Below are 25,723 nucleotides of genomic sequence, written 5' to 3' on the forward strand. Positions count from 1 at the left end.
GGGTTTTACTATCCTTATGGGGACATTTGGTCCCCACAAAGTGATAAATAAACGCTCACACACACACACACACACACACACACACACACACACACACACACACACACACACACACACACACACACACACACACATATGTTGTGTTTCCATGTTTTATGGGGACTTTCCATAGACATAATGGTTTTTATACTGTACAAACTTTATATTCTATCCCCTAAACCTAACCCTACCCCTAAACCTAACCCTCACAGAAAACTTTCTGCATTTTTACATTTTCAAAAAACATAATTTAGTATGATTTATAAGCTGTTTTCCTCATGGGGACCGACAAAATGTCCCCACAAGGTCAAAGATTTCGGGTTTTACTATCCTTATGGGGACATTTGGTCCCCACAAAGTGATAAATACACGCTCACACATACCCACAGACAACCTTACACACACAAACCCACAGACAACCTTACACACACACATAACCACAGACAACCTTACACACACACATACCCACAGACAACCTTACACACACACATACCCACAGACAACCTTACACACACACATAACCACAGACAACCTTACACACACAAACCCACAGACAACCTTACACACACACATAACCACAGACAACCTTACACACACACATACCCACAGACAACCTTACACACACAAACCCACAGACAACCTTACACACACACACACACACACACACCCACAGACAACCTTACACACACACATAACCACAGACAACCTTACACACACACATAACCACAGACAACCTTACACACACACACATAACCACAGACAACCTTACATACACATACTCTCAGACAAATTTACATACACACCTCCACTAGCTGCATGAGATTATCAAAGTACTCCTCCTCATCGATGGACAGTTTTCCACTGTGGTAAATGATGCGATAATGTTCCACCTTTCCGTCACAGCTAACACACAGTGTGTAGTCGCCGGGGTAGTTTGTGCTCTCGCGCACCAAGAACAGTCCCGTCTCTGGCGGATACAGCAAACGCTCAACTTGATCACGTGTGATCTTACCATGAAACCATCTGAGAAGAGAGAGAGAAAGAGAGAAAAGTATAGCTCTGAAAGTATTATTTGATTCAGAGAGATTAAAGGAATTAAATGTGTTGTAAAGAAATGCTGTTTAGGCTTTTGAAGATTTACCCACCCCTAAACATAATGTTCAAGAGTGAACTGTGATTGCTCAATTAAGGTCTGTTGCTGTTCCTTAAATTGGCGGTTCTTAACTCGAATGTGCTGCACTGGTATACTAGAATAATTAAGAGATGAAAACATGAATGCCAACTGAATTACCTGCAATACAGAGTTCATTTATATGAGCCCCATCAGCAGCGGCAGACAGACAGAAGTCATTGAGAAAAGATTGTGTAGAACAACGATGTCACAGAACTTAATGTTACTTAAATCAAATTAAAGCCAAATAATCCACAGCCAACAGCTGTTGAATTAGATTTTGGTCTCAGAATGCAGAGTTAATGAAATCTAGCAAGTAATAAAAGAACAATATTACGATTCACTGGAGAAGGATATCAGAAACCAAACGATTGACAAAATGTCCTGTCGCTAGTAGCAGTTGGTTCAAATTCGGATTTCCAAATAGACAAAGATGTAATAATAGATATTTATCTGAGAGCAGCACTGCAGCTCGTGCCTGATTGAGGAGAGGAAGCATTACACAGTCCAGATGCACTCTCAACCTTTCAAACAGCTTCATCTTATGTAGATCGCAAAGTACAAGGGAATTATACAAAAATAAAAAATAAGTAAATACAGAAGAACTTTCGTTGTAAAATAAATGTATCTGGAGCTGCCGCTCCGCTGAAGCAGAACTTGCGTGTCAAGCGTCTTTAAAGGAAACACCCCATCATTATATCTTTAATGCAGCTATATTTAATGCGTTATAGCGTTATAAATGTTAAAATAATACAGAAGCAGATCATGTAAATAACTACAAACTCTTAAACTGGCATTTCTCTGTGCAGTCAGCGCCTCTCCTATGAGTTGCGCAAATGTCCAGATCTAAGGGGGAGAGACTGAAACTGCACCCAGCTGATGCCCACTCTCGAGCGCATACACTTAATGCAGCTAGATTATAACGCGATGGCTCATGACTTATTGAATCATAATATATATCACTGTGCATTTCTTATCATGAAGAAAATTGGCAATACGCAGCTTTATTAATAAGAGAGAGTTTGATTTTTGAGAGTTAAAGCTGGATTAAAGTGAACAGAAAGGTGAGAGAGGAAGTCTTCGCTCCATTATACAAAATACGCTTTTGATTTGTTTGTTTTTTGGCTTGTTTTCCAATATAAATTTCTAAAACTAATTTAAAACAATGTACATTTACTTTAGCAGCTATACTGCAGAAGAAAAAATTGTTATCTGAGAATGTTGAACACAATATTAAAAATACAAATGTTTTAAAAAATCCTAATAAATCTAAAAAAATCTAAAAATCCTTTAAAAATTATGCATTCACCTGAGAAGCAGCATATAAGATATTTAGACTTGCTTTTAAAGAATAGAATCTCTGTTCTCCTCATAAAGTTAAACCCAGGTTTAAAATTGAAGAAGTTTTGTAGCTTTCAGTCATGTTTGTTAGTTTTGAGGCCATCTTTATGCTAGTGTACTACTATAGGTTAAATGAATTTATTCAGTCTTTCACTTCCAGAGAAAATGATCTTTTCCACAGTAGCAAATCCACATTTTTGGCCACTTTTCATGCTCTCTAGAATGAGAAACCCCCACCCACTAATATCACCTGCTACCGACTAGCAATAGCAAGTAGCAAATCGTAGTAATTAAATTAAAGTGCATGTACTCACGGCATCAAACTGAGTTTTCCTCCAGACTTCACCCCCTCTCTCTTCTGAACGTAGTTGGCTGGAATCGTGCCCTCTACGCCAACTGAGTTCTTTGCTTTGTACCAGTTTGGGTCCTGAATCAACAAATCAATAAATCCCAACAATCACGCAACACCACAACTCACAAGAGCATCACATGACAGCAGGTCTGGACAATTATATCTCAATATTTTTTATTTGACTTGACTTAATACATTCAGCAATTAAAAATCATATTAAGATCACGGAAATGGTAACGATATTGCTCGATTTTATATCGCCAACTAAATCAGTGGAAAATCATGTGGATCTCAAAATCAATAAAATAACAAGTGTAAAAAATTATATTATGCATGAAGAAAATGAACCCCATTTGTAGATTTTTGCATTAATTGTGACAATGCTTTAACAACAATTTGTAATTACCATTATGCGTATGGACATTTTACTTTGGAGTTATTTTTGTAATTCTCATTATTCTCAAAGAGGATTCTAATAAAAAAATTATTATTTATGATATTTTTATTTACATCTGCATAAACTAAAGGCAGTACAACAAATACTACTTTACAAATGAAATATAATTGTTTTACAGTAATGTGAATTAGATTTATTTGTGAATTATTTATTTGTTATGAAAATAATGTCACAATGCAAAAACATTTTTTTATTAAACAATGCTAAAAATGTACTAAAATAGGCTTCATTTTCTTTATGCAAAATATTATTTATTTCTGCTTAGAATTTGAGAAGACATATGCCCAGGATATGTTCATGAATCTTTAGGCTGTTCAAATGACATCATCATGTAGCCTCTCCCCTTAGTCGGTCCTCATTGGTTACATTGGTTACCTTGGTTACACCAATAATTGTAAGCAGGTCTCCTTTGCAGAAGGGCAAGTCTTGATCAGTGCTTCCCTGGAAATTATACTTCGCCACACATTCTGTGCCCGGCGGCCATGTTGCCTGTGTGAGCAATAAGATGTGAATGTGCTGGCGTGCGACGAAGAGTCTCCTTCATCAGTCTCCACATCATCACACATATGACATCAAAGATTCAGTCATCATTCACTTTCAATGTATGAAAAAAAGATGTAATGGAAATAGGGATGTGCAAAACTACCAATTTTCAAAATCGGTTGGTTGTTTGAATGACTAGTCTACTAAATAATAATGGATAATAACATATAACATAGGCTCCATTATATTCACCTGACCCCACTCGGACATGTTTCAGAGGGATATATGGATGCTAAGCGCAGCAATTCAACATGGTGACTAATGGATATTCAACTAATAAAAAGGCAAAATAACTATAACATCTTATTGCACGAGTCTCAGGGCAACCCTTGCTGTGCAATAAAAAGCGCAGACCTGCAAAATAATATTGAGGGTACACATCTAGTTCATGACATCTATCACTTTAACCTTTCTAACTGCAACTACTTATTTAAGCAGTATCAGACAGAATCAGCAAAAGACTTCTATCTCTCAAAGCACCTCACAAATACTCCTGTTAAATCCACCACTGTTAAAAATATTAATGTTAGTAGTCGACTGCCATGTCACACCCAATTGAATGATCACTCATATGAATTTGGAACGACATGAGGTGGAGTAAATGATGACATAATGAATGCAGTGTGCATATGTGTACCTGCAGAGCAGACATGTTGAGTGTGTGTTGCTGGTCTCCTGTATGAGCGTCACAGACTGACGTGAAACATCAGAGCTGAGGAAACAAAACATAATCAGTCAGTCTGACTGTGTTCTGAAAATAAAAACAAAATGCATAATAATGTGTAATAACATGCTGTATATATAACATCATTAAGACAGTGTCAGAATCAAGCAGAAGCTTGTGAGATGTTGAAGCCCCTCAAACCAGCGAGAACAGGAAGTGAAAACAAGACAAACCCTCAAATCAATGCTGACACAGATTTTCCATCAAACTGCTGAGAGGGAAGTGTGTGTCTGTGTGTTTAGGTCAGAGTTTTGCACCTCTTACATTTACATTTATGCATTTGGCAGACGCTTTTATCCAAAGCGACTTACAGTGCACTTATTACAGGGACAATCCCCCCGGAGCAACCTGGAGTTAAGTGCCTTGCTCAAGGGCCCAACAGTGGCATCTTTGTGGTGCTGGGGCTTGAACCCCCGACCTTCTGATCAGTAACCCTGAGCCTCAACCACTGAGCCACCGCTGTCCTCTTACAACAAACGTGTGGGTACAACATCTAAATTTGGCGACACACAATTCTATAGCAACAAGCATCATCTTAAGCTCACCTATGTAAGACATCTTGCAAACTAAAGATGTTGAGGGGTCTTGAATCATCCTAAAGAGGTCTATTTTGCAATAATGACCAGGTGACTGTACATTATTCTACTTGTTACACAGATACTTAGCATATAGCCTAAATAAAATGGACATTAAATATTCATTTGAGTCTGAATATTTTAAACAACATGATCACACAGGACGTTGGCATGTTGTTTCCAAGAGTTCCGGTACCCTAGGATCGGCCACATTATGTCGACTCGCCGACAAGTGGCATCTCCTATCAGACATATCTGCATCGGCTCCAGCACGTTTACCCGGAAGCGTGTTCTGTCAACATTGTGGGAAACCCAGGTTCAGTAATCGCAGTCTCATAATTAGTAGCATTTTTCCCTCTAACATTATCTTCGGGGTACAGTTTATAAAATCCTGTACAGCAGAACACAACTCATTCTGGCGCCCCTCTGTGGCCATTTCTATCGGAAAATGGAGCTCACATATGCCCATACACCCAGCCACCGGGGGCAGTGTTTTGAATCTGTAAGCACAGATCGATTTCAGCAAAAGTCAACATACTGTTTCTGAATTCACTGCGAGATCTGTCTGTTTTACAATGTGAAAGGAAAGAGACTGTGGTCTGATACGAGAGACAAGCAACTAGCACAACTATGTAGGAAATTACTTGCCTGGGACAACAGTTGATTAGTTAGTTAGTAACAGTTAGTTACAGCCTCATTTTATACAAACATATGACCACAGAATACCACGACTGATCAATCACAATAAAGTATTCCAGAGAGCCATGTAATAAATATAGGCTAATACACATAATCAATGTATAATCAATTACACTGAGACACTAACTATATCTTTGTCACTTTTTAAATGTGCACAAACACACTGCAATCGTGCCAAAAATGTTGGCCTTTCACACACACACACACACACACACACACACACACACGTTGGTGCGTCTCTCCTTAGGAGGACTCTCCACTGACATAATTATTTTTATACTGTACGAGCTATAGATTCTAACCTAACCCACACTAAAACATTGTTTTAAGCTATTTGAATTATGAGGACACTAAAAGTTTCCTCATAAACCACATTTATATAATAATAACCTTATAATTACCCATTTGTAACCTAAAAATAAATTCCTTGTAAACCACCCAAACCACACACATATTAGTATGTGTGTGTATCTCTGCAATCTACAAACAAAAAGGAAGGGCTTCAATTGTAGCCTTCAGTATGCTAATGGAGCAGCCCCTGTGAAGAATGTGTATGTGTGGGAATGTATGGCACTCTTGAAATGTAAAAGAACAACATTAATTACATTCAAAGCATGTCAAATTATATTTCAAAAGCAAAACAAATCCAGACACGTCTAACTCTCTTGAACATCCTACTATGCAATGTGACAAAATAATGCATCTTTAAGTGGTGTTTGCCAAGTCAAGCATCGCTATTACTCTTACTTGGTCATATTAGTGTTAGTGATTTAAAACAACACCTAATCCCAAGTATTAACATCAGTGTGTAACTAGTTTCTGCTACATACATGAAATATATCTAAAATCATGGAGTTTGTTGAGGTGATGTGTGTAATTACATTTTGATATGAACAGACATTCAACATTCACCTTAGCCACAGGTTTTTCTAAATCAGAATGTTGGAATGTGCTGAAAGCCGCAGGAATTTCAATGTGATCAAAACTGACACCTGCGATTACCTGCTCAGTTTTACAGCCGTCAGAGTGCTGCGAACACACATATGCATCACTGAACTAAACATAAGTCTGATCTCAGCTTGCCTCTAAACACATCAGCATCCTGCATCCCGCCGTTACCATTACCATGGTAACAGCTACAAGACTAAAATGCCTCTAACTTGAATCTGTAATGTTGAATGATGCTCATCATCACAGTTACACACACACACAAACATGTTTGTGCATAGCCTTATGCAAAAATGCTTAAAACTACAATCTACACTCCATATCTACACTCCATACCCCAGAATGAAAGCAAAAAACAGATTTTTGATAACTCTGTAAATTTATTATAAAGAAAAAAATGAAATATCACATTGACATACGTATTCAGACCCTTAACTCAGTACTGAGTTGAAGCACCTTTGGCAGCGATTACAGCCTCAAGTCTTTATGGGTTTTCTGCCATTCTTCTTTGAAGATCCTCTCAAGCTCTGTCAGGTTGGTAGGGGACTGACGGTGGACAGGCATTTTCAGGTCTCTCCAGAGATGTTTGTTGGGTTCAACTCCGGGCTCTGGCTGGGACACTCAAGGACATTCACAAAGCTGTCCTAAGCCACTCTTGCATTAACTTGGTTGTGTGCTTATTTTTATTGTCCTGTAGGAAGGTGAAACTTCGCCACAGTGTGAGGTCCTGAGTGCTCTGGACCAGGTTTTCATTAAGAATATCTCTGTATTTTTCTGCGTTCAGCTTTCCTTCAACCCCGACCAGTCCCCCAGTCTCTTCCGCTGAAAAACACCCCCACAGCATGATGCTACCACCACCATGCTGCACCGTTGGGATGGTGCTGCACAGGTGATGAGCAGTGCCTGGTTTCCACTAGACATTGTATTATTATACATGCAGAAGAATTGAAACAATATGACTTGAATCCAGGATTTTCAACCTTTGCAATCCTGGAATTCTTCACTGTCATAAATCAAATGGCCCAGGCATCCTCACTGGTCAGAAAGGCACCTCCGCAACCTGATCTTCCACACAGAGTTAAAGCAGACTTCTCTTTTGTAAAATTACAGGGACGATCAGATTTGCACAACTCTTAAGACATTTAATCTTAATCTAGCCTTGCTAGATAATGCTGAAAATCACTTTGAACTGTGGTAACGTTTGTACCTGACAAATTAATGATTATAGACTGATAGACCTCTTTAAAATGTGTGTAGCGATGTGCAATCCCCTATAACTGATAAATATAATCTTATGCTGGTGTATGAAGAGAAATCTGGTGAAAATGAATATCATGTATCTTATCATACCATTCTCATGATATAAAAGCTCATGATTAAATATGCACTATTTTTGAGCAGGACATTTTTAAGTGTCTGAAACAAAAAGGACCAGACAGTCCAGGTCCTCCTATGTGAGATCTAAGGGCGCTCAGGACTCGACATGGCAAGAAGGAGTGAGAAGGCCTCACTTCAAAGCTAAAATCATCATAAAACAATAAATTCGATCATAAAATAGTTAAACATCGACGGAACAAACTTTCAACCAAGAAAGTGCTTTTTTACATATTTTCTTTATTGCACTGAGGAGAGTCTTACGTGTGGCCTCTCTGCCATAAAGCCCAGATCGATGGAGTGTTCCAGTGATGGTTGTATTTCTGTAAGTTTCTCCTATCACCACAAATGTTCTCTAGAGCTCAACCAGAGTGACCATCTGGTTCTTGGTTACCTCTCTTACCAAGACCCTTCTCTCCTGATTGCCAAGTTTCACCAGATGACCAGCTCTAGGAAAAGTCCAAGTTGTTACAAACGTCCTCCATTTAAGGATTATTCAGGCCACTGTGCTCTTGGGAACCTTCAATGCAGCTGAAATTTTTTTTTAATCCTTCCCCAGATATGTGCCTCGACACAATCCTGTCTCTGAGCTCTGCAGGCAGTTCATTTGACCAAATGTTTTTTGCTCTGGTATGCATTATCAGCTGTGAGACCTTATATAGACAGGTGTGTGCCTCTCCACAGGTGGACACTAATCAAAGTGTAGAAACATCTCAAAGATGATCCAGAGAAATGGGATGCACCTGAGCTAAATTTCAAGTGTCATAGCAAAAGGTCTGAATACTTATGCCAATGTGATATTTCAGGTTTTTATTTTTTATAATTTTGCAGTCATCACAAATCAGATTTTTGCTTTGTAAGTATGGGGTATGGAATATAGATTGATGGGGAAAAAATTATTTAAAGCATTTCAGCACAAGTCTGCAACATACCAAAATGTGAAAAAAAATTAAGGTTTCTGAATACTTTCGGAATGCACCTGGCTGGAGTCACTCAGCATGCCCTGGATTCAAACTCACAACTCCAGGGGTGGTAGTCAGCATCAATACTCTCTGAGCTACCCAGGCCCCCCATTTCAGCTTTTATTTCTTTCATTACATTCCCAGTGGATCAGAAGTTTGCATCAACTTTGTAAGTATTTGGTAGTATTGCCTTTAAACTGTTTAACTTCGGTCAAACCTTTTGGGTAGCATTTTACAAGCTTGTCACAATAAGTTGCTAGAATTTTGGCCCATTCCTCCAGACAGAACTGGTGTAACTGGGTCAGGTTTGTAGGCCTCCTTGCTCGCACATGCGTTTTCAGTTCTGCCCACAAATTTTCTCGGATTGAGGTCAGGGCTTTGTGATGGCCACTCCAATATCTTGACTTTGTTGTCCTTAAGCTATTTTTCCACAACTTGGAGGTATGCTTGGGGTCATTGTCCATTTGGAAGACCCATTTGTGACCGAGCTTTAACTTCCTGGTTGATATCTTGAGATGTGGTTTCAATATATCCACATAATTTTCCTCATGATGCCATTTATTTTGTGAAGTGCACCAGTCCCTCCTGCAGCAAATCACCCCCATAACATGATGCTGCCATCCCCATGCTTCACGGTTGGGATGGTGTTTTCCTCCAAACATAACGATGGTCATTATGGCCAAACAGTTCAATTTTTGTTTCATCAGACCAGAGGAAATTTCTCCAAAAAGTAAGATCTTTGTCCCCATGTGCACTTGCAAACTGTAGTCTGGCTTTTTTATGGCGGTTTTGGAGCAGAGGCTTCTTCCTTGCTGAGCAGCCTTTCAATGTTATGCCGATATAGGACTCGTTTTACTTTGGATATGGATACTTCCACCAGCATATAATAATATATGCGGAAAACATGTCTTGAGTATTTTAAACTTGCATATATCATACCCTGTTTCACTGATAAACAATGTTAAGGCCAGGTTGAATGTGTGCACCTCCCAGTTTAAGTGATTTATTTGATAATGGGATCATTTGATTACATTAAATTGTGTTGGTTTGTTTTGGTATGTTGATATGGTATTAATTGTATTTTTTCAGGTCTTGAAAAAGTTCTTAAAAAGTCTGCAGCAACCCTGACGTTATTGCTTTACAACACCCCATACTCATGGTAAAAATCAGTGTAATTGAATTTAGGTGGTTTATTGCTTTATAAAGAAATGTGTGCTCAACAGCATTTCACATTTCAAAACACGTCTTTCTAGTAGTGGTCGACCGACAGTGGATTTTGCCGATACCAATAACTAAGGTGGTGGAAAACGGTGATTATTCTGCTGTTCGTTTAAAAAGAATGTGATGTATAGACTGTGAAAACAATTCTTACATTTTCCTTACCATGACGGGCACAGACACAGAGGCTAAAAGAGTCAGACTCCAAAATGATTAAAATCCCAGATACAGTTTATTTTTCAACCATAATCCCAATAATATCCAGATAATAATAAATATGAAAATAATATTAATTGGTGCATAACCACAAACAACAGGGACTTTTATTTTGAAATGGAGACTTGGCCTTGTTACAATGCTCTATTAAGTATAAACTAAATTAAGCTTTTTATAGCCTATATAGCCTATTCAACAAACAAAAGGTTTTGTATACATCACCAGATGAGGTTTAATGAGGAATAAGGATTATGGCTCATTTTCAAATAGTAAAATTTTTCTTTGAATAACATCACTCCAATTTAGAACACATGATTATCTAATCAAAATAACAAAATATGTATTGATGCGAAGTTAAAAATATGGATGAATTTGGTTAATGATAAAAGATTTAGATACAGCAAATCCCCTTGTGGTGTAAGTGATTGTTTATTTTTTTACTTCTAGAGGCAGCTGTTATACTCTAGAACCAATGCATTCCAACTGTAGACTTCTCCAGCTCAGGCTACAGAGGAACACTAAGGGAGAAAAAAAAAATACCAAAATAATAATACAAAATATTCTTGGCAACTATTGGCAAAGACTTGTACAGATAACTGTCAGTTCCAAAAAGCATCTACCGGCACAGATTTATCTGTAAAATGGATACATCGGATAACCTCTAATTTCTACCGACAGTTTTGTGGAGATCGACGACAAATGCCAGAAATCGTAGGCACATCAGAGCTCGCTCCCATGAGCGACGATCGCAATGAATGAAGTATCAAAGACGTGATTTGAGAGAAGAGCCGACGAGTCGCCGATGTCAGCGAGATATCTAGAATGCTAAATATCTGGACCTGTCTGTGATTCCAAATCATACAATGTGAAATATGTTTTGACTGAATAACAGCCAATGAGAAATACAACTGTAGCATTGACCTACAGCCAATGAGAGAGCGAGAAACGGTGCATGGGAAGTTTAAGTGGGAGGAGTCCTGATGTACCTGCAACAGAACATCAACTAGCATGGCTGCAGTATCAAGAAAGTCTCATTGGACCGAAGAAATGGAGGAAAAATTTGTGGAACATTGGCAGGAGCACCAGTGACTATTTGATGTTTCATCTGAACTTCTTAAAAGTAATGTCCTATGATTATTAACAGTTAACATATACTGTAGACTGCTCTTGTCTGTCCCTTAAACTCAGTGCTTCTCAACTGGTTTTGCTTCAGGACAGATTTTACATTGGAAATCAAGTGGTGACACACCATAGTAAAAACGTCACCTGTATTTAATGTATCCTGGGTAGCACTTCCTTTTATGTTGCATAGTTTTGTTCATGGTTTTCCAGTACAAGGACATGCATCAAGTGACATTATTTTTGTTGTTGATGTCAAAATCTACAGAAAGTTTTCTCTCCCTCCTTTTAAAAATTGAAGAGCACATTTACTTATATGAGCCCGTTATTGTCCCGTTTGTTTCCTAATTTCAAACATAATTCAAACAGAACACACATATTACACCGGAGGAAATGCTCCTCATTACCATCAGTGTAGCTAGTCTAAAATAATAATAACAAATTATAGTATTTATGAAAAAATAAACACTAGCTGAAACATCAATGGAAATAATGATGTCCTGACTTTCAGAGAAAAAAAAAATAATGCTCCTCTGTGGTGGGCAAATTCTGCTTCTATTCCGCAACACTCCCGTAACGTGAGTCACATTCACCGATCGGGACGATTGGGACCACAGTCGGCTACTATGTATATTGTGCAGTCTGACATAATGTCACACAGTGTGCCACGGCGATATCAATTTGTTCATATCGTACAGTCTGACAAGCAACATTCGTAAAGGACTATTATAAATCGTGCAGTGTGCACCCGCCTTAACATGTTCAAGGAATAAGTCTGAGATAACAAGTCATCTCAGTGAACGCATGTTTTGAGTTGAGCCACAGTGCGTACAGACGCCAAAACTGCAAAGGCGCATGTTGCTACAAATTAAATGGAATCGTTTTTAATGTAACAAAAATGTCATAAAAATGGTTTGTTTCATGAATCAAACTACTTGTTTATTATAAAACAAAAATGTAGAATCTTTTCAGTAGAGCCCGATGGATATGTGATTTTTGAGGCCGACACCGATTTTAGAGGGGGAACATTTTACAGATTACTGATACGGTGGCCGATATAGTTAATTTTTATTATAGTTAAACAACACCATGTGAAATCAACACTCAACTGACACAATCCACCATTGTCTGCTAAGCTGCAAAAAGATGCTATGATGTTTACCTTTCAATCCGTTACATTACTCACAGCACTGACAAACTATAGCTGGCTAACAGCAAACAGATGTGATAAACATGAGTGACATGGTTGTCAGGGACAGGGTTAACCTTATATTAGTTATATTGAAAAGGGAAAATTATGGGGCAATTGTTTATTAACTTTCCAGTATGTATTTCACAAACTAGTTAGCAACTTATCGAGAAGACACCGCTCAAGTCCGCACTGCTTAACACCGCAAAGCTCAACTCCACCCAGTCTGTAGAGCCACTGTCAGCTCAGCTCTGGAAACAATGAAGTTGGTGTGTGCTCTGTTAGGACACCAATTCAAGCATTGTTTTCTGCATTATATGTTCTGAAAAAAGTTTCAATATCTGTGCATAGAGAATTCAGATGAGTGATAAAACTAATGCAACTAATGATAATTCAGGATGCCTGTCTATCAACTGAAATCAGAAAAAAGTAACTATACCATCTATAACAGCACCATAGAAAATACAACTCATCAGACAAAGGTTATGCATATCAAGGGGTAACTCATGGAAGAATATGTGAAAGATTTACATTTCAAATAAAAATATGAACGTAACTAAGATAAAACAAATTTAGTAATAAACAATCCCATTCTGAAGTCATCATTTGCTGTATTTTATTCACATTTTAAGAAAACAGCCAGTAAAGGTTTAATATTCAGAAAATGTCAATGTAGTGAAACAATTTTCAACATTTCATTGTAGTAGCAGCCTATTGGTTAAAAGTGCTGGGTAGATTGCTTCTTAACTGTAATCTGGTACTGATTACAAATTACAAGACTAAAATTGTAGTCAGTAACGTAATCTTTTGGATTACATTTTTACGGTAATTTAATATGATTGATTTTAGATTACTTTCGGATTACTTCTGACCTAATTCTTGTTTATTTGATGTCACACAATTTATAGTAGGATAGGCTTGTGCCATAATACAATAATATTGCTTGAATGCATTAAAGAAAACTTACTAAATGGATCAAAATATGAGAATTTATATTATTTTGTGCGTGTGTGTTTTTCACATATACGCTGATACCGATATATCATGAAAGGATAATATCGGCCGATAAATCAGTCAGGCACTACTTTTTAGAAACCAAGACATTTTCTTTGCATACACAGTCGATGTAGGACGTTGCTTGGAGTCGCTGATCCAGATTCAGCTTTTCTCATCCCATTTTCCCAGTTACAGGGGGCTCTAACACAGAGCAGTTTGGCTGCATAAGTCAGCAAATTGAGCGAGTATTTCACCTTGTGAATCATGTCGTGACCAATGGAAGACTAGTCTTATAATCCCTCTGCCTAAACATGTTTACTGATTTTTTAATGCAGTGTGTATTAACATGAATCAACCGTGTTTCACTCAAAGAATACTGACCTCACATTACTCTAAAATACGAAATGCGCATGCACATTAGCACGTTGACTGACAGGCGATGTCTGTATCTAAAAGGTGAAAGGTTCTTTTACCTGCAAGAGGAGACTTCCTTTCTACGTCCATTGACTGTTGGGTGCTAGAGCTTCTTGGTTGCGCATTCCAACTTCTCCCTCTTTGCTAAACAGTCTCTGGCCTCAAAATCTATAGAACAACAATGCCATTCATGCACTGTCTCCTCCCCAATATTTGCACACTTTTAATACTGATTTCTCACAATACAGGGACAGCAGAGGTGTACAAAAGAAACGCGCAAACTGAATCGGGCTAATCAGCTGGAAGGGGGATAAAGACGAGCCGATGGCACCAGTTCGAGAGAGAGAGAGAGAGGAGAGACGCATGCAGCCACGTTGCATGCCTGTCTGTTTGTTTACTTTTAAGTCAAGTTTATGATTAAAATTTACGTTGACTGTTCAGCCGGTTCCCGCCTCCTCCTTGCCCATCCTTGAACTGTTACAATTTAAAAAGTAACTCAGACATTATGGTCTTAAAAAATATTGAGTTACTTTACTCGTTACTGAAAAAAAGTAATCTGATTATGTAATGCTCGTTACTATTATCGCATTAACCTCAAAACTGATCTAGAGTGTGTGTGAGAGAGAAAGTGTGAGTGTGTGCATGCTTGCATACATTACTGGAGCTTTGTTAGAGGTGATGGATTTCCATAAATAGATGGCAAGTAAAAATTATCTATTGAGCTAAATTCCATAGACACGCCAGCATCATTCAACAGTAAATAATGAAAAGAGCTACAATATTACTACATTATCACTCATAACACATACATGCACACATATGAAATATGAACAACACGACTTGTGACAACACGACTATAATAGTCCTGAACCATTTATAGACATAAATGTTACATCAAATAATGAAGAGAAAATGTGCTTTTCTAAGGGTGCTTTCACACTTGGGTCGATTGCTTGGACCAAACCAGAGTTCGTTTCCTTCCCCTCCCACTGCCCGTGCTGGTCTGTGGTCACATGATTATATTTAGGTCTGAACCACGGTCTGATTACGTCATCAACGTGAGTACAAGCGGCAGCTGTTTACTACTGTATCTAGGTAACACCTGGAGAAGACGTCACTGTGAAAACCATGAAAACTTTCTCTCTCAACTCTCCCGCAGATGCATTGAATGTGCAATGATGTGATGAATATTAGCATTTGTCTGCCGCGAGCCTGCAGTTGCATTGCAAGAGATGTAAAGAATGTGAGCTTCTCTCTGAAGGCGGTGTATTTGGACACAAACAGGTAGGAGAAATGCATTATGCCATAATAATTAAAGACGCAAATCAAACGTCATCACAAGCGGTTCACTTCCGCGATTTGGTACGATTGTGTTCATATCAGCAGCGAACAGTACTAGAGTTCACGTGAATGGTACCCCAGAAAAGCGGACCCAGGTGCGGTTCGCTGGTGCGCACACGAGTTCGGAAAACTAACCGAACTTTGACGTCATTCGACCCCGGGTGCACACCAAAAGCGCTAGTGTGAAAGCAACCTAAGTGAGATTTTCACCTGGCAGGCTAGAAAATCCCACATACCAGAGCCATATCTATAGACAAGAATATCATAGAGACTTGGGGATGAATATCATATCATATCATATATCACTTAGGCCAGTAAGGAACCACCTATAAACCATCCAGTATAGTGGTCAACCAATACAGGTATTTCAACCGATACAAAAGGCCATAAAAATAATACAATGTAACAACAGCAAATCAGATGTACACAAAATTTCTAAAGTGAAACAAACACTTATTTTATGCAGTATTTACTCAAATTTGCATAAACTTTGGCAACAGAAAGTATTGACTATCAATTGACAAATCTATTGATGAGGGAAACTTAACACTTCCGTTAATCAGCCAAGCAAACACGGTTATTGGCTGATGCGATAAATTGCAAAATGCCCAAATAACAGCTATTAATCGGCCAATATACCACATATCAGTCTATCGCTATATCCGAACACCCTAGAAACCACCAATCAACACACTGGCAACCACCCGCAATACACTATCATTATGGCAGCGACTTTTGCATGGGCAAACACAACTCATATTTTCTGTAGAATCTAGTTGTGAAACTAGCCTTGAAGCATTGCAGTCAAGATACACAGAGTATAATTAATGTTGAAAAAGCAGCTTTGACTTACACTGACTCAAATATTGAGTATCATCAAAAGGCTGAAAAATATGTAGATATAGTTATCTTTAGTTATATCATATCCGGAAGCCAGTGCTGATGTCTAAAACACTGACAGCAGCATCCAAATGATTCCATCACACAAAAATAACAACAGCTGATAAACACGCTGCCCAGGACCGCTGTGGCGGTCTTCAAGGTTAAAGAGGAAACAGTAGAAGCTCAGAGAATGTTTCTCCACCCCCAGAGATTCTCACATTAACCCATGATCCTGGAGACAGCAGGATATTCTCTATCCAATCATAATAAAACATAGAAAAATTAAAGTGGATCTGAGGTTCAGATAACTCGAGATAACTGTGATATGAAGCCCCCCCTCGATAAATGTGCCTTTACAATAGGCGGCACAAATCGACATACAATTTTACCTTTCAGCTGGTCTGCCCTTCGACCATCACTATTGAGAAGAAGAACCTAATTACTAATAACGAGTTCATTAATATTCTTGACGCAACATATTACTTGCTAAGTCTGTGTGGATGGTTGCTGCAGACAGCAGGTAAAGAACAAGGCCATGACTCCCTCCATTGAAACATTTCTGCAGCCACCCAAGCTAAATTTCGGGCCGCTAAGGAAAATTCAGTGATACTCTCAAGTTCATTGCTTTATATGCACTAAAAATGTTTATCATCTGCAACTCATTATTTTTGTGTTGCGATTGAAGCTTGGTTTTTGTGCAATTGTGACACGAGCCAACTCACAAATGATCAGCTCTGCATCTCTGCATGTAACGCACAGGCTTACCTCGATATCGCGCCACTGACACCAGAACTTACTTTAGGGAAGATTTCTTCCACAAGTTAACTTCAGCGTTAAAACTAACAGTTTTCTGTGCTTTAGCGCAACCAGTTGTGCTGGTTTTGGAAACTGTGGTGGGTCCTGACACGTGATCCAAAGCTCATATTTTATTGGTCAGGAAATGTAAAAAAAAAATATTGACAGCGTAAAAAATCCTTGCTTTTTCAGCTCACAAATGTTTGCTCGAGGTGTGAATGACACCATAGTAATACATTTTTTCCACTCAAAATGTTAATTGCATCAAAAGTTCACATTTGGTGTGCAAAGGCCTTAAAGCATCATGCTGGGCTTAAGATACATCCATACACTTGCTTCAGATATCCATGAATGGTTTGATTCATGGATCATCACGTGTCGGTCAGTTATCAGGAGACTATTCATTCAAATTATCGTCTGCCGTCTGTGGATCAGTGCAGAGCGACACATTTGAATAAATCAGTCCTGTATGAATACAGTTCAGTGTGAGCTTCAGCTGGAGTAGCCTAATATGCCAAAGCAAATGACCAGAGCTGGACTCGATGACATCATCACTGGCAAATAAAAACTGCAACATTTATTATGTACAATTAACAATGAATTATTTTATGATGTACGGCCTCGGTCAGCAGATAAACATGCCTCGGTCAGGATGATACGTGGCGTTTTATGAAGGTTATTATTTTTTTCTTTTTGCTGTTGGTGCAGGTGCAAACACTTCCACTTCCTGTCTCTCACACACACAGATGTGAAGTTCCCTAGAGGTCTGGGTGTGAGAGTGGTTCTGCTTTCAGTGTCCCTTCAGATGGTGCGGATGCCATGGTGCTTTTCTCAGATTTCACAGGACAGAGAACCAGCCACACACACACACACACGTATGTGTTCAGTATTTTGTGCAACAGTAAACAACAAACAGGTAAATTGCAGCTTGCATGGCAGCTCTGCCATCATTGGTGTGTGAATGTGTGTGAATGGGTGATTGAGTCACAGTGTAAAGCGCTTTGAAAAAAACGCTAAGGTTAAAAAAAAAAAAACGCTATATATGTGCAGACCATTTACCAATAATTAACGTTAATCTATCATTAGCTAACGACGTTAGCTGTCAATCTCCTCACTAATGTCGACAAATATATCTGGCTGCTTGTCGTGAAAAACAATGTATAACATTATACATAATGTATGTAACGTTATATCTAGCTAGCTAACGTTAGCTAATTAACTAATGTTAACATTAGTTACAATGTAACTATTTTCAGCATCTGAGGAGCACGTTGGCTCATCTTGTAAAATTAGCTATTTATAAGGCAAGTTGACTTAATGCTACAGTGTCGTTTACCATGCTTTGTGGGTGTGAATTTTTTGCTGTGTCATCACCATGCATATCTATACAACCAATGCGTTTATGATTAAATTACTATAAGAGCACGAAATTGTTTACAAGAGCACAAAGTTCTTCATGTGTCTAGCTTCTTAACTTTGCTCTCAAAGTGCACCAGATGGATGCAACTTTAAAATGTACAAAATCTTCTAACAGGGGAGCATTCCCCTGGAACACCCAGGGTACGAGGTCCACCCACCACAGTCACACAAAATCCTGTGGGAAACACTGAAATGTGTGTGTGTGTGTGTGTGTGTGTGTGTGTGTGTGTTGTGTGTTTCTGAGCATAAGATTCAAGTTTCTCTTTAGTGCAGTATGTCTAATCATGCTCTGTCCAGATGGACGCCACCCTCTGCGCTGCTGCCCTAGTCACCACAACACAATGCATCTATTCTACTGGACACACACACACATTGCATCTGCAGTAAGAGGGTGCATGGCTGTCTGCCACATCAAAGAACACTGCTGGAAAAAACAAATGTACATATGCATTCAATAACAAAAAAAGGGCAATTGAATTACCATGTTTTGATTTTTTACTATTTGGACAATACCATGTTTTGGGCATATACCATGGTAATATTATGAATCTGAACATGTGGGTATCATGGGGTAATACCATGGTATTCTTGTCCTCTTACAAAAGGACCATTTACCAAACAGAACCATGGTACTACAATGTTTTGTTTTTTTGGACATGTACCATGGTATTCTTGGAAGCACCATGGAGCACTATGTAAATACCATAAAACATGAATTTTAGTACCATGGTATGTATCAAAGTACCATGATATTACCATCCGATATCATAACTGTACAGTAGTTCAAACATTGTGATTTTTTGTAAGGGTATGACTTCAAGGGTTAGTTCACCCAAAAATTAAAATTATCACATAATTTACTCACCCTCAAGCCATCCTAGTTGTATATGACTTTCTTCTTTCAGCCAAATACAATCGGAGTTATATAAAAAAATATCCTGGCTCTTCCAAGTATTATAATCGGAATGAATGGTACTTTAGATTTTGAAGTTCAAAAAAGTGCATCCCTCCATCAAAAAAGTAATCCATACGTCTCCAGGGGGTTAATAAAGGCCTTCTGAAGCAAAGGAATGTGTTTTTGTAAGAAAAATAGCCATATTTATAACTTTATAAACTATAATCACTGGCTTCCGGTAACGGCCGTCCGCACGGTCACGAGAGAGTCAAGTTCCGGCATATGACGTAGGCGTAGTGTAAACTCCGGTGAGAAGTGAAGAATGCAGAAGCGCAGAGGATAGAGGAAGTCAGTGAATGCGTGGATGGCTGTTTAAGTACCATGGTATATGAATATGGTAATTGGTAGCCTTATCATTCAATAAACCTGTACATATATCAAAGTGAAAGGTAATACCATCCGATGCCATCACTGTACCATGGTACTGCCACAGTACATATTTGTAAGGGGTCAGAGGTAGTCTTTACAGCTAAAATGTGGTCCACATCAAGACTCTTCTACAGTGAATCATAGACGCATACGCAGCAGGCTGGTGCAGACATGTTTCAGTTGGTTGCATAAAAACTTAGATCTGTCTAAATTAAGACCAAAATGTAAAACAGCACAACCCTAGGAAACTTTTGTTTACATTATATGTTGCCATGGAAAATAACTGTCAGCTGAGCCAGTGGGGTCTTCATTTGAGGGCTAATATGGGCTTGAATTGAGACTTTGAAGAAGACTTTGACTTCTAGGATGGAAATGTATTTTTATTTTATTTTAGTTAAAATCACTAAATTTGTTCATTAGAATCAATTTTGAAGCATTGTATACATCTAATAAGCAAACATTTTCAGCGAATGTAAACTGTACATCCACAGTCAGCTATTTTATTTAAGCTGTTCAGTGTCTTACTTTTCCCACAATACGAACCTAATTAACTGTCTAACTAAAGACAACTGTGAGCTTGTTTTATGCAACAGGCTTTCTATGGTGTCTTTAGCTTGTCAGACTAATTGTTAGATGAAGTCTTAAGTTCATGGCTATGTTTAAGCAACCGGCCCATTGACACAGCATTTGAAGATCTGGGCCACCAGCACAAAAAACGCAGGTTCCGTCCCAAGTAGGCAAGTGACCAAAAAACATCAGACTTGCCCATGAGAAAACCGACCATCCTCAAAACACTCTGATTATCACTGACAAATAAAACAACACCAGCATGACTGCAGTGGTACAGCCTCACAAATATGTACTGTGGTGGTACCATGGTACAGTAGTGGTATTAGATGGTAATGGCATGGTACTAAATGGTCTGCTTCTTTTTTGGTCAGTTTTCTCTTTCAGGTCAACTACTGTAGTGGAGCTACAGTTTGAAGGGAATCTGGCAAGTTAGTTTGATAGTTGTCTATTTGCTAAAGTCAAGTCAAATTTAGGTAATCAATGTGTTCCTGTGAATACATTTTAAAAGTAAATTCGGTTTGAGATTCTTCTCAACATCAGCAAATGAATCATCAGCAATACAGTCCACAATACGATATTGAAACTACCCTAAAATGTCTCTCCAATGTCTCTTTCAAGGCTGAATAAAATTAAATACATCCAGAAATGTCAGTGACAAACCCATTTGTTAACTTAAGTCACACAACAAAAATGTCATTACACATAGGAAAGATCAAAGCAAGTGGCATCTGCAAACAAATGCTGCTAGGGCTTTTCTCAGATCTAAATTCACTCATAGCCTGGTGTCAATGTCATTTTAGTGGATGTCTGAAGTCAGTTCCCCTCAAGTTCACACAGGTGTCCAGCCGGAGTAAGAACCGGTGTCATTCAACACATTACAGTTGAAGTCAGAAGTTTACACACACTTAGGTTGAAGCCATTCAAATTAATTTTTTAACTAATCCACAGATTTTATATTAGAAAACTATAGTTTTGGCAAGTCGTTTGGAATATCTACTTTGTGCATGACACAAGTAATTTTTCCAACAATTGTTTACAGACAGATTTTTTGACTATTTCACAATTCTAGTGGGTCAAACGTTTACAAACACTAAGATAACTGTGCCTTTAAGCAGCTTGGAAAATTCCACAAAATTATGTCAATCCTTTAGGCAATTAGCTTTTGATATGAGTCAATTGGAGGTGTGAGGATGAATTTTAAGGCCTACCAACTCAGTGTGTCTTTGCTTGAAATCATGGGGAAATTAAAAGTAATCAGCAAAGATATCAGAAACAATTTGTTGACCGCCACAAGTTTGGTTCATCCTTGGGGGCATTTCTAAATGCCTGAAGGTACCACGTTCATTTGTTCAAACAATATTACACAAGTATAAACACCATTTGACCATGCAGCCATCATACCGCTCAGGTAGGAAACACATTCTGTCTCCTAGAGATGAACGTAGTTTGGTGCGAAAAGTGCAAATCAATCCCTGACCAACAGCAAAGGACCTTGTGAAGATGCTGGAGGAAACAGGTAGACAAGTATCTATATCCACAGTAAAAAAAAGTCCTATATCGACATAACATGAAAGGCTGATCAACAAGGAAGAAGCCACTGCTTCAAAACCGGCATAAAAAGCCAGACTATAGTGTGCAAGTGCACATGGGGACAAAGATTTTACTTTTTAGATAAATGTTCTCTGGTCTGCTGAAACAAAAATTAACCTGTTTGGCCATAATGACCATCATTATGTTTGGCGGAAAAAGGGTGAGGCTTGCAAGCAGAAGAACACCATCCCAACCGTGAAGCATGGGGGTGGCACCATCATGTTGTGGTGGTGCTTGCTGCAGGAGGGACAGGTGCACTTCACAAAATAGATGGCATCATGAGGACGTTTATGTGGATATATTGAAGCAACATCTCAAGACAACAGCCAGGAAGTTAAATCTCGGTCACAAATGGGTCTTCCAAAGGGACAATGACCCCAAGAATACCTCCAAAGTTGTGGAAAAATGGCTTAAGGACAACAAAGTCAAGGTATTGGAGTGGCCATCACAAAGCCTTGACCTCAATCCTATGCACATGTGAGCAAGGAGGCCTACAAACCTGACTCAGTTACACCAGTTCTGTCTGGAGGAATGGGCCAAAATTCCAGCAACTTCTCGTGAGAAGCTTGTGGAAGGCTACCCAAAACGTTTGACTCAAGTTAAACAATTTAAAGGCAATGCTACCAAATACTAACAAAGTGGATGTAAACTTCTGACCCACTGGGAATGTGATAAAATAAATAAAAGCTGAAATAAATAATTCTACTATTATCCTGACATTTCACATTCTTAAAATAAAGTAGTGATCCTAACTGACCTAAGACAGGCAATATTTTCTACAATTAAATGTCAGGACTTGTGAAAAACGGGGTTTAAATATATATGGCTAAAGTGTATGTAAACTTCTGACTTCAACTGTAACTATGGACATGTTCCACTGATGTTTGACAACTACAAAATGTCAAAAAAATTACTTTATCTTAATTGTAAACACTAAATCTATTGTTTCACCATTTCAAAGTGTCCAAATACTCTTTGGGGTGACATACAAAGGATCCAACAACTTTTTGTAATTTGTAACGTTCACTCTCTTTGAAAAAACACAAGCAAATCCAGAGACAGACTCTGACTGCACATCAATGAACTGAAACGAACAGATCTGAGTGAATCGCCTTCGTCTGAGCCACTGGTCAATCACGTGCAGAAACGAGAGTCAATAATGATGAAGCGCTGCAGGCCAGAGGGGTTCAAACACACACACACACACACACACACCTGAATGATGAAAATGTCACTGTAAACTGCTAATGGAGATCAATGTACTAGACAACAGCAATGACCATGTTTACATGGACTTATTTCAGGGTTTTTGCACAAAGTGGCATTATGAAACATCTTGTAAAGGAGAACAATGTTTTTCTTATGACGTTTAAGATATTCAGAAAGAGTGCTCTAACACACAGAGGTTACTCCCAGATAATACGACTTTTGTGGCCGTGTAAATGCATTAGCAGAGTTCTTACTGGTTTTTGAAGAGTGCACATGTGCCCGAAATAGATGGACACCTAACGTCATAGGATGAACCCAACAACAAGTCAACAAAGTGGAGAGAATTAAACATTTCTATGAGTTCTGTGGAAAAAGGGAAAAGCACATACATTATAAATACACCAATTTAACACACCAATTTAAGATATTGACTTCTATCATTACATCCGCTAATATGCACTCAAGTACATTGAGGGAATCCCAGTGTTTGACATAAGAGGGAAACCCCACTATTTCAGCGCAATTACATGTAGGTCGCGATAGAAATTTAAGGAAACAAACACAGCAACAACTCTGGAAATAAAGAGAAGCAACACTGTTCCCATGTTCCCTCGGATCCCATGTTTGCTATTTACACAATCTTCCTTTCAAATGCTTTCAAACTTCTTTTCTACTCAAAAGCAGCTCAGATGTTCCTTAAATGAGAATGTTACTAAAGATCAATGCATGCTAAAGTTGATTCAGAACAGCAGACCAGCCAAGACCTAAAACAGGGTTTCTAGACTTTCCACACATTTGGTCCAGTTTGATTTCTATTTTGATATAGGCATTTTTAAAAACTGCACAAACAAAAAGTAAATTCTAGCTATGCATATAATTTTGCATGTATACTTTTACTATAATATATACTTTTACATTATCTATAGAACTCCTTAACTTTTGATTATATAAATTTTCATGATTTTTCTAGCCCTGGAAATCAAATTAGTTTAATTTCCCTGATATTTCCAAGGTATTTTCCCCCTTCACATCTGTGGGAACCCTACAGAAATTTCAGAGGAAGTTTCTTAAAAATCAGACGTGTTGACTCCAGCCAGGTCTCCTAAGCAACCAAATTGGCCCAGTTGCTAGGGAGGGTAGAGTCACATTGGGTAACCTCCTCGTGGTTGCAATTAGGGGTTCTCGCTCTTAGTGGGGCACATGGTAAGTTGTTCGTGGATAGCGGAGAATAGCGTGAGCCTCCCGTGCTGAGTCTCGCTGTGTCATGCACAGCGAGCCACATGATAAGATGCATGGATTGTCTCAGAAGTGGAGGCAACTGGGACATGTCCTCTGCCACCTGGATTGAGGTGAGTAACCACGCCACCACGAGGACCTACTAAGGTAGTTGGAATTGGTCATTCCAAACTGGGAGAAAAAGAGATAAAAGTAAAAATAAAAAAATCTGACATGTGCTTTTCACAATACCCCTCTTTCTCTCTGTAAATCCTGGCATCGCATGCATGTCGCAGGTCAGATATCTTGGCACTTGAGCATCCCGCCTGCAGACATGACAGACGGTGTCCACGCATGCTCCAGTCTGGCTCTTTAAATTCATGAGGGGATGAAGAGTCAGGCCCCGATCTCCTCACCTTTATCAGACAGACAGCGACTTGTATATTTTCACAGCACCCTCATTAAACTATCTGACATCATCAACACACTAAATATCATTGATGGCCAAAGGCAATCTGACTGATTAACAACACTTTATACTGACAGTACATTATTGGATGCTGCTTATAAAAATGAAAACAAACCAAAAACATGACTAGACTATATTGTGGTAGTAACCTTGTTTTTTTTAATAATGGTACCATTGTTATGCCATGTTTTGTTTTTTGGGTATGTGTTCAGTGGTAATACCATTGTAGTTTTGTAGGTACCTTTAAGTTCCAGTTAAGCCCAATGGTAAATTAATATGTTAATTATTCAGTAGTAACATGGTATATATCCAAGAACCACGATAATACACATTTTTGGATGGGTGATATGGCAACATCATGGTTTTTAGGACATGGTAATACTTTATGGTGTTTTTTGGTCAAGTTATCATGGAAATGTTACATTCTTTGGACATGTTCCATGGTTGTACCATGTTTCATGAAAAGGGTACTTGTTGATGTACCTTGGAGTACCATACAAATACCACTGTTAAGGAATATGGTAAGCATTCAGTAGCTACCATGGTATAAGTCAAATAATGACACCATCGCA

The 25,723-nt window shown here is 38.5% G+C and overlaps 1 protein-coding gene across 1 annotated transcript in view; it reads right to left on the bottom strand.

Moving 5' to 3' along the window:
• The window catches only part of LOC127661651 (tyrosine-protein kinase CSK), a 45,117-nt gene that overhangs the window by 18,615 nt on the left and 779 nt on the right, over positions 1 to 25,723 (bottom strand). The window contains exons 2-5 of the mRNA XM_052152464.1: positions 4,541 to 4,615; positions 3,736 to 3,849; positions 2,866 to 2,978; positions 843 to 1,062 (exon numbers count right to left, since the gene is read on the bottom strand). Of these exons, the coding sequence (XP_052008424.1) occupies positions 843 to 1,062; positions 2,866 to 2,978; positions 3,736 to 3,849; positions 4,541 to 4,555 (462 nt within the window). The 5' untranslated portion in view covers positions 4,556 to 4,615. The remainder of the gene's footprint in view (positions 1 to 842; positions 1,063 to 2,865; positions 2,979 to 3,735; positions 3,850 to 4,540; positions 4,616 to 25,723) is intronic.

The sequence above is a fragment of the Xyrauchen texanus genome, chromosome 21 (assembly GCF_025860055.1).
Source record: "Xyrauchen texanus isolate HMW12.3.18 chromosome 21, RBS_HiC_50CHRs, whole genome shotgun sequence".
Lineage (NCBI taxonomy): Eukaryota > Metazoa > Chordata > Actinopteri > Cypriniformes > Catostomidae > Xyrauchen > Xyrauchen texanus.